Source organism: Leucoraja erinacea, chromosome 37, assembly GCF_028641065.1.
Source record: "Leucoraja erinacea ecotype New England chromosome 37, Leri_hhj_1, whole genome shotgun sequence".
Taxonomy (NCBI): domain Eukaryota; kingdom Metazoa; phylum Chordata; class Chondrichthyes; order Rajiformes; family Rajidae; genus Leucoraja; species Leucoraja erinaceus.
Genome location: NC_073413.1, coordinates 1,963,059 through 1,977,059, shown reverse-complemented (window position 1 = coordinate 1,977,059; position 14,001 = coordinate 1,963,059). Strand labels below are relative to the sequence as shown.

General features: G+C 48.0%; 1 protein-coding gene across 1 annotated transcript in view; it reads right to left on the bottom strand.

The window, feature by feature from the left end:
• Positions 1-13,958, bottom strand: part of fam234b (family with sequence similarity 234 member B) — a 47,990-nt gene extending 34,032 nt beyond the window's left edge. Inside the window, exons 1-3 of the mRNA XM_055663029.1 lie at positions 13,822-13,958; positions 11,444-11,854; positions 8,388-8,504 (exon numbers count right to left, since the gene is read on the bottom strand). Of these exons, the coding sequence (XP_055519004.1) occupies positions 8,388-8,504; positions 11,444-11,854; positions 13,822-13,861 (568 nt within the window). The 5' untranslated portion in view covers positions 13,862-13,958. The remainder of the gene's footprint in view (positions 1-8,387; positions 8,505-11,443; positions 11,855-13,821) is intronic.
• Positions 13,959-14,001: the final 43 nt, after the last annotated feature.

Genomic DNA, 14,001 nt, shown 5'->3' with positions numbered 1-14,001 from the left:
CCACTACCGGAAACACTCTCTCCATTTCCACTCTATTGAAATGCCTTTATTTGTCATTGTAAGCACTGCATAGTGCAGGGGCTTGAAGAGAATTGATAGGGTTAGTCTACACCAGGGGCGGGGAAACCTGCGGCCTTAAGGGCGCATGCGGCTTTCTAGGCCATTAAGTGCGGCCTTTTGAATGAATCCAAATTTTGCAGAACAAATCTTTTTATTATTATTAATATATTTTCATTCATCTTATACTATTTTAATTTTAATCTTAAAAATATTAAAATCTTAAATCTTGATATTTTAATCTTAAAATGAACGTATTTATAATACCAAAGAGTAAAAGAAAATTCAACGAAATAATCCTCCCCGACTGACGGCCACAATTAAAACATTAGTAAGTCATAGAAAACATAGAAAATAGGTGCAAGAGGAGGCCATTTGGCCCTTCGAACCAGCACCGCTTGGCTATTTTCACAAAATAATGTACATTTTGAAGTGTATATAATTGAAGTTTCTTGGATGCGGCCTGGTTTGATTTTACTTCGGAGTCACGTGAGTGACTACGTGAAGAAGCCCGCTTACGGCGCATGCGTGTCATATCGCATACACGCATGGACGAGTCACACCTGGGGAGGACGTCCCCGTGAATGGGAGAACACAAAAAGCCGACGAACGGCAGGTAAGTGACTCTGCATTTCTAACTTTGTTGTAGGAAATGGACAGAGCAACTCGCAGAAAGTCGGTGAGGAAGGTGCAGCACGCAAGTCGGGAAGGAGCCGGGGACCTGCAGCAGCAGCAGCCGACGCCACAGGAGTTACCTATGGAGGAACCAGCTGTGCCCGACTTGAACCCCGCGCCGGCAAAATCTACTGCTCGGCCGGGCGGGAAGGTAAAGCAAAAGTCGCATCACCTTCAAACTGGTATGGTCACGGAGCAGCAGCGAGACAGTACTTACCAGTACCGGAGAACCGACGAGCAGCTGCGGGAAATGGAGCAGCCAGGAGCGGCCAGCTTTACGGAGCTGGAAAGCCGCTACGAATGGCTGGAGGATATTCAGCCGCCGGCGACAGGTGCCCGTGAGTACCGGGGCCGGGAGGGGCGGCAGGAGAATATCGGGCGGCCGGGAGCGACCAGTGCTGGGAGGCATGGGGACCGGCTGCGGGAGCCGCGAGCGACTAGTGCCCGAGTGCACGGAAGTCGGCAGGAGCGGTCCGATAAGCACCCGCGATCGACTAGTGCCCGAGAGCACGGAAGTCGGCTGGAGCGGCTGCTGGATGAAATTATCCAGAGTGGCAGGCTCCGTGATAGGGAGGATAGCCACAGTGGGCATAATATAAGTCCCACAGCAGTTTCCCATAAAGGGCTGCAGGATATATCAGACTCCTCTGAGGAGGATATGGAAGGTCTGACTAGCTCAGAGTCTGAGCAAGAGGTGGAGCCATCTTCTCCCATTGAAGGGAAGAAAAACAACCTGCTGGACATGGTGGGACAGTACTTCCAGCAGGAACAGACCGGGAAGAATCTTGAGGACAGGATGGCTGCAAGTATAGAGTACATGTCCACCCACCAGCTGCAAGCTAATACGTTTGCTGAAGTGTTGGCAAGGCACTTACCACCGGGGAATTGTGCTGCGCTGAATGTAGCCAGTGTAAATCGGTGCATTTGGAAACATGTTGGGGGGGGCATTAGGAGTCAGGATCTTAAAGTCCAAAATGCCCTGAAAGGTCTCACGGCGGGCATAACAGCTTTGGCCCGCACGTTAGAGAAGGTGGACATGACAAGTGATCATAAGGATGCCTTAGCACTATTTTGCAATGTGCAATTTGAATTAAATAATATAAGAAAGGGGGCTATTCAGCCAGCTCTAGACCCGAAGTTTGCCGTTTTATGTAAGCAAAGGGCTATAAAACCCCAAACCCTGTTATTTGGAGGAGACCTGTCCAAACAGGTTAAAGATTTGGATGAGGAGGCCAAGACTTTGGGGCTGATTAGGGCAGCCAAAGGATATCTAAGGAAGAGATATCAACCTTATGGGCTTCCTAAAAAGGGTGGTTTCTATAATAGCACAAAGAATTGGAGAGAGGCCAGAGGTCCCCAGCAGCAGCAGCGTCCTTTTTTAGGGTTTGGCCCGGGACGACCACTGTGGAAGATGCGGAAGCCTGTACTTCAGCAGCCATCCCAACCTCAACCTCAAGGCCCTCCACAACCACGAATAAAAATGAGGAAATAACTCAATTACCACCGATAACCATGGAGGTAGGTGAATCTGCGGCTCCAGAATTTATAGGGAGCACGGAAGTTGGAGGGACATTGCAACTTCATTTGGAAGCATGGTGCAATATAACTATGGACAGATATATCCTTAGCAGTATTAAGGGATATCTGATAGAGTTTCTACACAAACAAAACCCTCCAGTACAACATATACCGGACAGAATATACATGCTTACTAAATTGGAACAAGCTAAAGCTCACATAGAACTACAAAGATTATTCATTCAAGGGGTAATTGAACAAACCAAACCTGAACAACAGGAGTTTGTCTCAAACATATTTATTAGAAATAAGAAAGATGGGGGTTGCCGTATTATTATTGATTTATCAACGCTTAACAAATTTGTGCAATATGTTCATTTTAAAATGGATACGTTTAGCACTGCTAAAGAGTTAGTTTCAGCAGGCTATTTTATGGCAAGTATTGATCTTAAGGATGCTTACTATACAATACCCATCAGAGATAGACATAGGCGGTTTTTTGAAATTTAACTGGATGGGACAGCTTTGGCAGTATAAGGCTTTGCCAAATGGGCTAACGTCAGCGCCCAGGTTATTTACAAAAATTCTTAAACCAGCTTTGGCGTTGCTGCGACAACAAAAACATAGAGTAATGGCATATTTGGATGATATACTTATAGTGGGAAAAACTTATGAATTGGCATGTCAGGCAGTGGTTGCCACAAAGCAATTGTTTGAACAGCTGGGATTCATTATCCATCCAATTAAGTCTAAATTAACACCATCAACTAATATTGATTACTTGGGGTTCACCATTAACTCAATTGATATGTTAGTGACTTTACCAATAGGGAAAGCCACAGAATTACAAAAGGATTGCACAGAGCTTATTAATACCTTTAAACCATCCATTAGATGGGTAGCCAGGATGATTGGCAAAATTGTGGCCACATTTCCTGCCATACAATTTGGGCCATTACACTACCAAAATTTACAGAGAGACAAAATAAGAGCACTCAAAATTAATAGAGGCCATTTTGATAGGCCAATGGAGCTAACAATAACAAGCTATAAAAGAATTACAATGGTGGGAACACAATGTTAAGTATGGCTCCAACCCAATAGTTATTGACAACCCGTCTGTGGTATTACAAACAGATGCCAGTGCAATTGGTTGGGGTGCAACGGATACCATCTCAAGCTGTGGAGGGAGATGGAATATTCAAGAAGCTAACCTACTAAATACTAAGGGTATAAATTACTTAGAAATGTTAAGTGTGTTTTATGGGCTAAAGTCTTATTGCTCAGGAATGAAACAGCAGCATGTTAGATTGCAGATAGATAATACCACGGTGGTGGCATATATAAATCATATGGGTGGAAATATATCAACATCTTGTGATAAATTGGCAAATTCAATTTGGCAATGGTGTATCCAAAGGAATATTTGGTTATCGGCTACATATATACCAGGGATACTAAATTCAGTGGCAGACGCCAGGTCACGAAAATTTAATGAAAATACAGAATGGATGTTGGATAGAACGGTCTTTGCTGAAATCACAGTAAAGTATGGAAGACCGGATATTGATCTTTTTGCATCCAGGTTAAATCACCAGTTACCAAGGTATGTATCATGGGAACCAGATCCTGGGGCAGAAGCTACAGATGCATTTTCACTGCACTGGGGGAAATGGTTCATATATGCATTTCCTCCTTTCTGCCTCATCAATCGGGTACTAAGGAAAATTCAACAGGATTCGGCATCTGGGATTCTCATAGTACCTGATTGGCCTACACAACCATGGTTCTCGGTGATACAGGATATGGTGTTAGAACCATGTATGAATTTAAAACATAGTCCTAAGTTGCTGGTGCATCCGGTAACTCAGGATAGCCACCCATGCCATAAAAATATTGCTTTATTGGCTTGTAGACTCTGAAGGAACCTCTACGGGACATGGGGCTATCAAATAGAACTGTGGACATGATCACAGCAGCACAAAGAAGTTCAACACAAAAGCAATATTTAAGTCACATTAGGAAATGGATTAATTACTGCCATAATAATCATCTGGACCACAGAAATAAGAATGTTCCGGCAGTGCTAGAGTTTCTCACCAGTCTGCACTATGAAGGACTTAGTTACAGCACTGTGAATAGTGCCAGAAGTGCATTATCAACTTTTTTGTGGCAAGGAACAGAAAGTCAATCAGTGGGATCACATCCGCTGGTAGTTAAACTTTTAAGAGGCATTTTTAACACCAGGCCACCCAAACCAAGATATAACCAGATCTGGGATGCAAGTGTGGTCCTCAACATGCTAAGAAATTGGTCGCCGGCTACAGCATTAACTCTGGACACTTTAACTAGAAAAATGGTCATGCTGATGGCACTGGTCACAGCACAAAGGGTCCAGTCATTGCAAAAATTAAGACTGGATGGCTTGACTATGGCGGCAGGACGTTTGGTCTTTGTAATCCAGGACCTTATTAAACAAAATAGACCAGGATCAGCAGGGCAGGTCATAGAATTTCTGGCCTACCCGGAGGACGAACGCCTCTGTATAATGAAACACATTTTGTTATATATTGAACGGACAAAGGCTATTAGAGGCAAGGAAATGGGGCTGTTAATCAGCTATAAGAAACCATACCATAGGGTGTCTACTCAGACCATTTCACGGTGGCTGAAATATGGGTTAATGAAGGCGGGAGTGGACACTAATATATTTAAATCTCACTCCACCAGGGCGGCAGCTACATCCGCAGCAAAACGCCTTGAGGTATCCATGGACCAAATCCTCAGGATTGCAGGATGGTCGTCGGAGAAGACGTTTCAAAAATTTTATAATAAACCAGTTAGCGGTATAGCAACGTTTTCGGGGAAACTTTTAAGTTCTGTATCATAATTTATCCCTGAAGAACAAGGGTTTATGATTTGAATTAATAAATATTATTTATTGTTACGTTAAATAATTGGTATCAATGTTTTTGTTAAATATCATTAACAATTTCTCCCAAACTACCAAGGCAGTTGTGAAGCATGGACTCGTTCCACGGCGTGAGGTCACAGAGCTTTGAAATCTTCACGTAGTCACTCACGTGACTCCGAAGTAAAATAGTAAGATTAAACGAGAACTTACCAGTTTGAAGTTTGATCTGTATTTTATGAGGAGGAACGTTGAGGGAATACGTGCCCTCCGCTCCCACCCTCATATGGTCATATCTTAAACTGGTATCTCTTTAATAATCTTGCTATTTTAGGTCATTATAGTGTATCTGTGACCTCACACCGCTGCTTTGAAGGATGACACGCATGCGCCGTAAGCGGGCTTCTTCACGTATTCCCTCAACGTTCCTCCTCATAAAATACAGATCAAACTTCAAACTGGTAAGTTCTCGTTTAATCTTACTATTATAGCTAACTTAATGCGGCCTTCCAACATGAAAAGGTTCCCCACCCCTGGTCTAGAAGTTCAGTTCAGTGCAGTTAATTTCTTATTTGTCATATGTAGGTTGAAGTTGCAGGTGAACACAGGGCCGAATGGCCCACCTGCTTTCTCTGGATCCTCCCCTAATCCAACTAAATGTTCCTGGTAATTCATCATTAAGCTGGAAATGATGCAGAGAAGATTTACCGGAGAGTTGCCAGGGCTTGAGGGGCATGAGCTATAGGGAGACATTGGGCAAGCTAAGACCCTTGTGTAGGAAGGAACTGCAGATGTTGGTTTAAACCGAAGATAGACATAAAAAGCTGGAGTAACTCAGCGGGATAGTAGAAGAAGGGTCTCGTCCCGAAACGTCACCCATTCCTTCTCTCCAGAGATGCTGCCTGTCCAATATGTAACTCCAGTCTTTTGTGTCTATCTAAGCTAAGACATTTATTCCTTGGAGCACGGGGGAGGATTTTATAGGGGTGTATAAAATTATGAGGAAAATAGATAGTAGACAAAAATGCTGGGGAAACTCAGCGGGTGAGGCAGCATCTATGGAGTGAAGGTAAAAGGCGAAGTTTCGGGTCGAGACCCTTCTTCAGGCTGATGTTGGGGCGGTGGAAAGGAAGAGGTGGAGACAGTGGGCTGTGGGAGAGCTGGGAAGGGGAGGGGAAGGAGGGAGAAAGCAAGGACTACCTGAAATTGGAGGTCAAATGTTGATTTGACTTTGGCGCCAGCCCCATGGCAGAATTACGGCAATCGGCCCATCAAGTCTACCCGTGGCTGATCTATCCTCCTCATTCTCCTGCCTTCTCCCCATAACCCCTGACACCCTTACTAATCAACAATCTATCCATCTCTGCCTTAAAAATATCAATTGACTTGGACTCCACGGGCGTCTGTGGCAATCAATTTCACAGAGACACCACCTTCTGACTAAAGAAATTCCTCCTCATACCCTACCTAAAGGAACATCCTTTTATTCTGAAGCTATAATTGTTTATTATTATTTAGTTTAGTTTATTATTGTCACGTGTGCCGAGGTACAGTGAAAAGCTTTTTTGTTGCGAGCTATCCAGTCAGCAGAAAGACGACATGATTACATTCAAGCCAGGCACGGAAATCGGCATCTAAACATGGGGGGGGCACAATTTCTGTGTGGCCGCGCAAACATGCGTACACTCACACACACACATACGCGAGGCTTCAGAGGCTTCAGCCGTGGGCCCTGTGGACGGTAATTAGCTCGGGATTCTTCCAGTTTCCAGCCCCGTGACATGGATGCTTCTACTACGGGGCCGTTACCGTTAGAATGAGGCAACTAGTGCAGATCTGTACCACAGATTTAAAAAACACTGGACATCATGCTGGACAACATAATATAGGACAGGTCACAATACCTTGTAATGGGCGGGGGGTGGACCGTCCCCCACCACTGAAAACATGGAGGGGACACGTTTCCCCCCCCCCCCCCCCCCGGGATTTCCGCCCCCGATTCAAGCCATCACAGTGTACAGATACAGGATAAAGGTAACCAGATAAAGTCTGGTGACGTCCGATTAAAAGGTGTGTCCCACTGTACGAGGTAGTTCAAGAGTTCTCCCGAGTTCAAAAAAAAATCAAACTCGTGGTAAGCACGTAGAATGTACATAGCGGGTACGTCGGAGCTCGGGACGTCTCTTAGCGGCTCGTAACGCTAACGGCAGGTACTCGGGAAACGCGGTATGCTCGTGAAGACTCGTGAAGATTTTCCAACATGTTGAAAAATGGCCACAAGAGCCCCGAGTACCGACGAGCGGCTATTGCCGTAATTCTCTGAGTTCGAATCAGGGGAAACTCGGGAGAACTCTTGAATTAGCTTGTACAGTGGGACCAGGGGCGGAAAACCCGGGGGGGGGCCAGAGGGGACACGTCCCCTCCATGTTTTGAGAGGCGGGGGACATCCCCCGTAAATTTTTGTAATCTGGATTTTAAAATCCGGTGAAATCTCCACTTTCCACGAGACAGTGGGGGTGGGACTGATGGTCGAGGGCGCCGATTGGAGGAGAGAGACGTCGGTCAGGAGGCAATGGGGGTGGGACATGATTCAGCGCGATGATTGGAGGAGGGAGGAGTGGCACAGACCTGCACTTCATCCGCAGCCAGGATGATCCTGGCCGGGTCTATGGTGCTGTCCTGTCCCCTCCCGAGTACCCCCCCCCCCCCCCCCCCCCCCCCATAGAGGTCGGCAGCTTTGATCCTCAGGGTCTTTGACGTCAGCCAGCGCAGAGAAACAGCGCTAAACCCAGCTAACTCTGCCTGTCCCGCCAGGTGAGCTTACAACCCTTCCTAGACTTGCGGGAAATATGGCCCAGCGCGGAGAAGCAGCGTTGGTGTCCCGTCAGTCCAGACAAGGCTGTAATTAACCCGGCGAGTCACGCAGAGTTGAGCTGTATTGCGCTGGATTGAGCCTCCGAAGCCTCACGCGCGCGTGTGTGAGTGTGCGCATGCGCGTGTGGCCACCAAAACAATTGTGTGTCCCCCGTCCCCTCCATGTTTTGATAGCGAGTTCCGCTCTTGAGTGGGACAGCCCCTTAAAGATAGTCCGGGGTTCTCCTGACTTCGAACGATCTGAAGAGAAAGCGGACATTGGTTTTGTATTGTGCCACTGGGACTGGTCACAAAACCTGGTGGAAGGCCACGTTGAGATCAAGTGAATAACCCTCACCCTGCCCTGTGTTACCTTGTGGCCTGAGGGCCCCTCTTTGGCCTCGGACTTTCCCAGTGGAGCTGAACGAAACGATGACATCGGGAACCTGGTCATTGTTGACGTCCCAAAGTGCGATCGCTGGAGGGAAAGCTGTCGAAGGAAACGGAAGCATTAACATGTTATAAAAAAAGGAACTGCATTCGCTGGTTTAAGTTTCCCCCCACTACAATGAGTCTCCCGATCCGAAACGACACTTATCCAGAGATGCTGCCTGACCCGCAGAGTAAAATAGCCCTGTCCCATGGTGCGAATTCATTCCAAGAGCTCTCCCGAGTTAAAAAAAAATCAAACTCGGGGTTAACACGGAGAATGAACGTAGCGGGTACGTCGGAGCTCGTGGACGTCTCTTAGCGGCTCGAAACGCTAACGGCAGGTACTCGGGAAGACTTGCTAACGGCAGGTAAGCACGGGAAGACTCGTGAAGATTTTTCAACATGTTGAAAAATGTCCTCGAGAGCCCCGAGTACCGACAAGCGGCCATTACCGTAAATCTCAGAGTTCGAATCAGGGCAAACTCGGGGGAACTCTTGGAATGAACTCGTACCATGGGACAGGAGTTTTACTCCAGCCCTCTGTGTTCATCTGAGGGAAATAGATGCCCTGTATAAGGATAGTAGTTATATATTTCTGGAGAGTCACAAGCAAAAGGGTGAGCCTAGAATGACTAGGGAGCAATGGCAGGTAGATTCTAAAGGGCAGGAGTGGGCCGAATGGCCTAATTCTGCTCCAATGTCTTATAGCCTATCCGAGTCATACAGCATAGAAATGGGCATTTAGACAATAGGTGCAGGAGGAGGCCATTCGGCCTCCGATTCATTGTGATCGTGGCTGATCGTCCCCAATCAATAACCCGTGCCTGCCTTCGAATCCATGCTGCCTGCTCCAGATGTACACTGGCCCTACCCCCAAAATCTATCTCCGTTACATTGATGACTGCATCGGTGCTACTTCCTACACCCATGCAGAACTCATGGACTTCATCAACTTCACCACCAATTTACATCCTGCACTCAAATTTACTTGGACCATCTCCGACACCACCCTCCCTTTCTTGATCTCACCGTCTCCATCACAGGAAATAGACTATTGACTGGCGTCTATAACAAACCCACTCCCACAACTATCTCGACTACACTTCTTCCCACCCTGCTTCCTGCAAAGACTCTATCCCCTATTCCCAATTCCTCTGTCTTCGCCGCATCTGCGCCCAAGATGAGGTGTTCCATACGAGGACATCCAAGATGTCCTCATTCTTTAGGGAATGGGGGTTCCACTCTCCCATCATAAATGAGGCCCTCACTCGTGTCTCCTCAGCAACCCCGCAGCTCTGCCCTTGCTCCCCCTCCCCCTCGTCGCAACAGAGACAGTCCCCCTTGTCCTTACCTTCCACCCCATCAGCCGTCACATACAACACATAATCCTCCAAAATTTCTGCCAGCTCCAACGGGATCTCACCACTAGCCACATTTTCCCATCTCCACCCCTTTCCGCCTTCCGCGGAGACCGTCCCCTCCGCAACTCCCTGGTTAACTCATCCCTTCCCACCCCCTCCCCACGTACCTTCCCCTGCAACCGCAGACGATGTAACACCTGTTCCCTATACCTCCTCCCTCGACTCTGTCCAGGGACCCCGACAGCCCTTCAGGTTAGGCAGAGGTTCACTTGCACCTCCTCCAACCTCATCTACTGTATCCATCATTCAAGATGTGGACTCTTAAACATCGGTGAGACCAAACGCAGACTGGGCGATCGTTTCACGGAATACCTTCGCTGATAGGCCATTCAGCCCATCAAGTCTACTCCACCATTTAATCATGGCTGATCTATCTCTCCCTCTCAACCCCATTCTCCTGCCTTCTCCCCATAACCCCTGACATCCATACTAATCAAGTATCTGTCAATCTCTGCTTTAAAAATATCCAATGATGATTTGGCATCCACTGTTATCTGTGGCAATGAATTCCACAGGTTCACCATCCTCTGACTAAAGAAATTCTTCCTCGTCTCCTTTCCAAGGGTATGTCCTTTTAATCTGAGGCTATGATCTCTGGTCCTAGACTCTCCCACCAGTGGAAACATTCCTATCCAGGCCTTTCACTATTCAGTAATTTCAATGAGGTCCCCCCTTTATGCTTCTAAACTCCAGCGAGTACAGGCCCAGCGCCATCAAACGCTCATCATATGTTGACCCACTCATTCCTGGGATCATTCGTGTAAACCTCCTCTGGACCCTCTCCAACGCCAGCACATCCTTCCTCAGTTATGGGGCCCTGTTGCTACGGTTAGGCAAACGCCTCCGTTGCCATGCTGTGAGAACGGAGAGGTTGAGAAGGAGTTTCTTCCCAGAGGCCATTAGGACTGTAAACTCCTACCTCACCAGTGACTAACTTTACTGTGCCATTCTACTGTTTTTTTTTAATTGTAAATTTTGTTATTCAGATTCATCGGTGAGAAGAGGGTCGCTCCTATATTGCACGGAGAGCAGTCCTCTCTCTCCATTACAACCCAGTCCACCTGCTGGGCACAGTTGTCCAGCAGGTGAATCATATTTTTAATATTTACCGCCCAATTATAGTACATAAAGTTAGGGAGTGCTAGACCACCCAGCTCTTTGGGTTTGCTCAGATGTGTTATTTATATTCTGTGGGATTTATAGTCCCATATAAAATTTGTAATGTCCGAGTCCAGTTTTTTGAAAAACTTTTTTGGAAGGTATATAGGGAGTGATTGAAATAGATATAGGATTTGTGGTGGAAAGATGGTTTTTATAGCATTTATTCGACCTATTAAAGACATTTTTAAATTTCTGTTTTTTTTCCTTTTTCCTTCCTCCCACAATATGTAATATGTAAAAGAATATGTGATTCTGTTTGTAGTTTGTTTGTTTGCTTTTTGCACAATCCGCGAGCATTGCCACTTTTCATTTCACTGCACATCTCGTATGTGTATGTGACGAATAAACTCGACTTGACTTGACCTGACTGTTCATGCGGCCTTCCATTGCATTCCCGATTCCCAGCTGTGCTCACCGGCTGCTAGCCCGAGGCTTCTGTTCCACGAGGTCTTCAGTGCCCGGCTCTTGGGGCACGGGATGAAGAAAGCACAGACCAAGACGAGGACCATGGTCACGAGGAGAGTGACGAGGAAGGCGGCCGTCCGCAGGCACGGAAGGAACGACGTTCTGCTTTTGACAACAAACTCATCCGACACCTCAGTGGCATGGACCTCCGCTGAGCAGGGTTGGTCAGAGCGGCAATGCTTTCCCTTCAGTGTGTGCATTTCAACCACAGTGTCCGCGTCCCTGCTGAGCACGGCCTCAACCATTGCTTCAACTTGCAGGCTGCCATTCTTCTGATAGTTGAGGTCGCCATCATCGGCACTATCGTCACTGTCGGCCTGGCGCAGCGGGTCGTACTCTCCCAAGTCGTGAGACTTTTTACCTGGAAAACATGAAATGGATGAGCGTGATCCTCTCCTCTCAACAAAATGATCATTGCACGTTAATGGGATTTCTCAAGTCTCCTCGCAAAATTCCGCTGCAAATCACCACTCCCAATGGAGAGGGAAATATATTATAGGAGGTTGAATATATTATAGATAAAAATTTTAATCTTTTAATTTGACAATTTTGTTTAAGTGTTTTTTAAATTGCTTGAGCTTTTTCCGGGTCTACGTCCGTGCCCGCCTGTCCCTGGAGAGGGAACACGCGGTGTCCATGGGGACTTTGGAGGCCTTCTGTGAATGCTGGTTGCCGTTGGAGGTCGAGTGTTTTGTTGATAAAGTTGACGTTATATTAATTTGATGATCGTTTGTTTGTAAACTGTCAACATAGGCAGTCTTTGATTGTGTTAATACTATGTTTTTATTTTTATTTTTTAAATAAAAGTAGTTTCATATAAAACATTTTTTTTTTAATGGAGAGGGAAATGGGGGGGGGGGTGGAAGAGAGATAAAGTAGGAGGAGGTAGGTCAGACAAGTACGAGAGAGGAAAGGGAGGGATGGGGGAAGGAAGGGAGTGTGAGGGGATGAGAATGGGAAGAGAAATGAGAGAGGGAAGGGATGGAGGGATGAGAGAAGGAGGGGAGCAGGGAGAGGAGAGAGAGGGAGGAATGAGAGAACAGAGGAATGAGAGAAGGGAGGGATGAGAGAGGAAAAGGAGATGGGGAGGAGTGATTTAAATGACAATTAAATTGACTCTTGACTCTCTTGATGAGAGAGAGGTAAGAAAGTAGGGATGAGAGGGAAGGGAGGGAAATGGGGATGAAGGAAGGGAGGGATGGGGAAGGGAGAGAGAGATGAGAGTGCAAAGGGAGAGAGGGCAGAGAGAGGAAATGGTGGGAAGAGAGGGAAAGAATGAGAAAGGTGAGGCAGGGATGAGAAACGTACGGGCGAGAGGGATGAGAGTGTAGAGAGAATGGAGGTAGCGATGAGAGTGGGAAGGAAGGGTGTGGGGAGAGACAGAGGGAAGAAATTGAGGTACAAGGGAACAGAGGGATGAGATAGGAAAAGGAGAAGGGGTAATGGGAAGGAGTGATGAGAAAGGGAAGGCAGGGAATCAGGGATGAGAGTTGAAGGGAGAGAGGGGATGAGGGAGGGAAGGGAGTGTGCTGATAGAAAGGAAATTAAGGGTGTGATGAGGGATGATGAGAAAGGGAAGGGAAGGGAGGGAGGGAGGGAGGGAGGGAGGGAGGGAAGGATGAGAGGGAGAGGGAGAGGAGGAGATGAGAGGAATGAAGGAGAGGGATGGATGAGTGAAGTGAGGGGTGAAGAGGAGGGAGGGATGGGAGTGGTGGAAAGGAGTGATGACAGAGGGAAGGGAGGCAGCGATGGGTGAGAGGGGAGAGTGAGGGGAAAAGGATGACGGGGAGAGGGGTGGAGAGAGGGGAGGGGAGGAGAGAGGGACGGGGTGGAGAGAGGGACGGAGGGAGGGACAGGGAGGGGGAGGGGGATGGAGAGAGGGGATTGAGAGGGTTGGAGAGGGGACGGAGAGACGAGAGAGGTGGAGAGGGGACGGAGAGGCGAGGGGACGATGGAGCGAGAAGGGAGATGGAGGAGAGAGGGGAGGGAAGGGAAGGAAGGTATTGAGAGAGGGGTGAAGAGAGGGGACGGGGAGAGGGGGAGAGGGGGATTGAGAGGGGGACGGAGAGAGGTGGAGAGAGAGGGGGACGGAGAGAGGAGGACGGAGAGAGGAGGACGGAGAGAGGAGGGGTGGAGGAGAGGTGATGGGACGGGAGGTGATGGGAGTGGAGGATGGAGAGAGGGGAGGTGATGGAGGAGAGTGGGTGTGGACTGTGGTGAAGAGGAGGGGCGGGCCGAGCAGGGGAAGGCGGGGCGCATGGAGGGAGGGAGGGGACGGGCGTGTGTGTGTGTGTTGAGGGGGGGAGGCGGCGGCCACTGTCCACTCACCCGGCAGCTTCAGCGCCCTGGACAGAGCGGCCGCCATCATCCGCCGCCGTCTGCGCACGCGCCGGGCCCGCCGCCTTGTCCCGAACCTTTACCCTCCAAACCGCTGGGACGCGGCCGCTCCGGCCAGGAATATTTCACGCGTGCAGCAGTTCAGCCCGTTCACGGAGATTTAATCGCTCA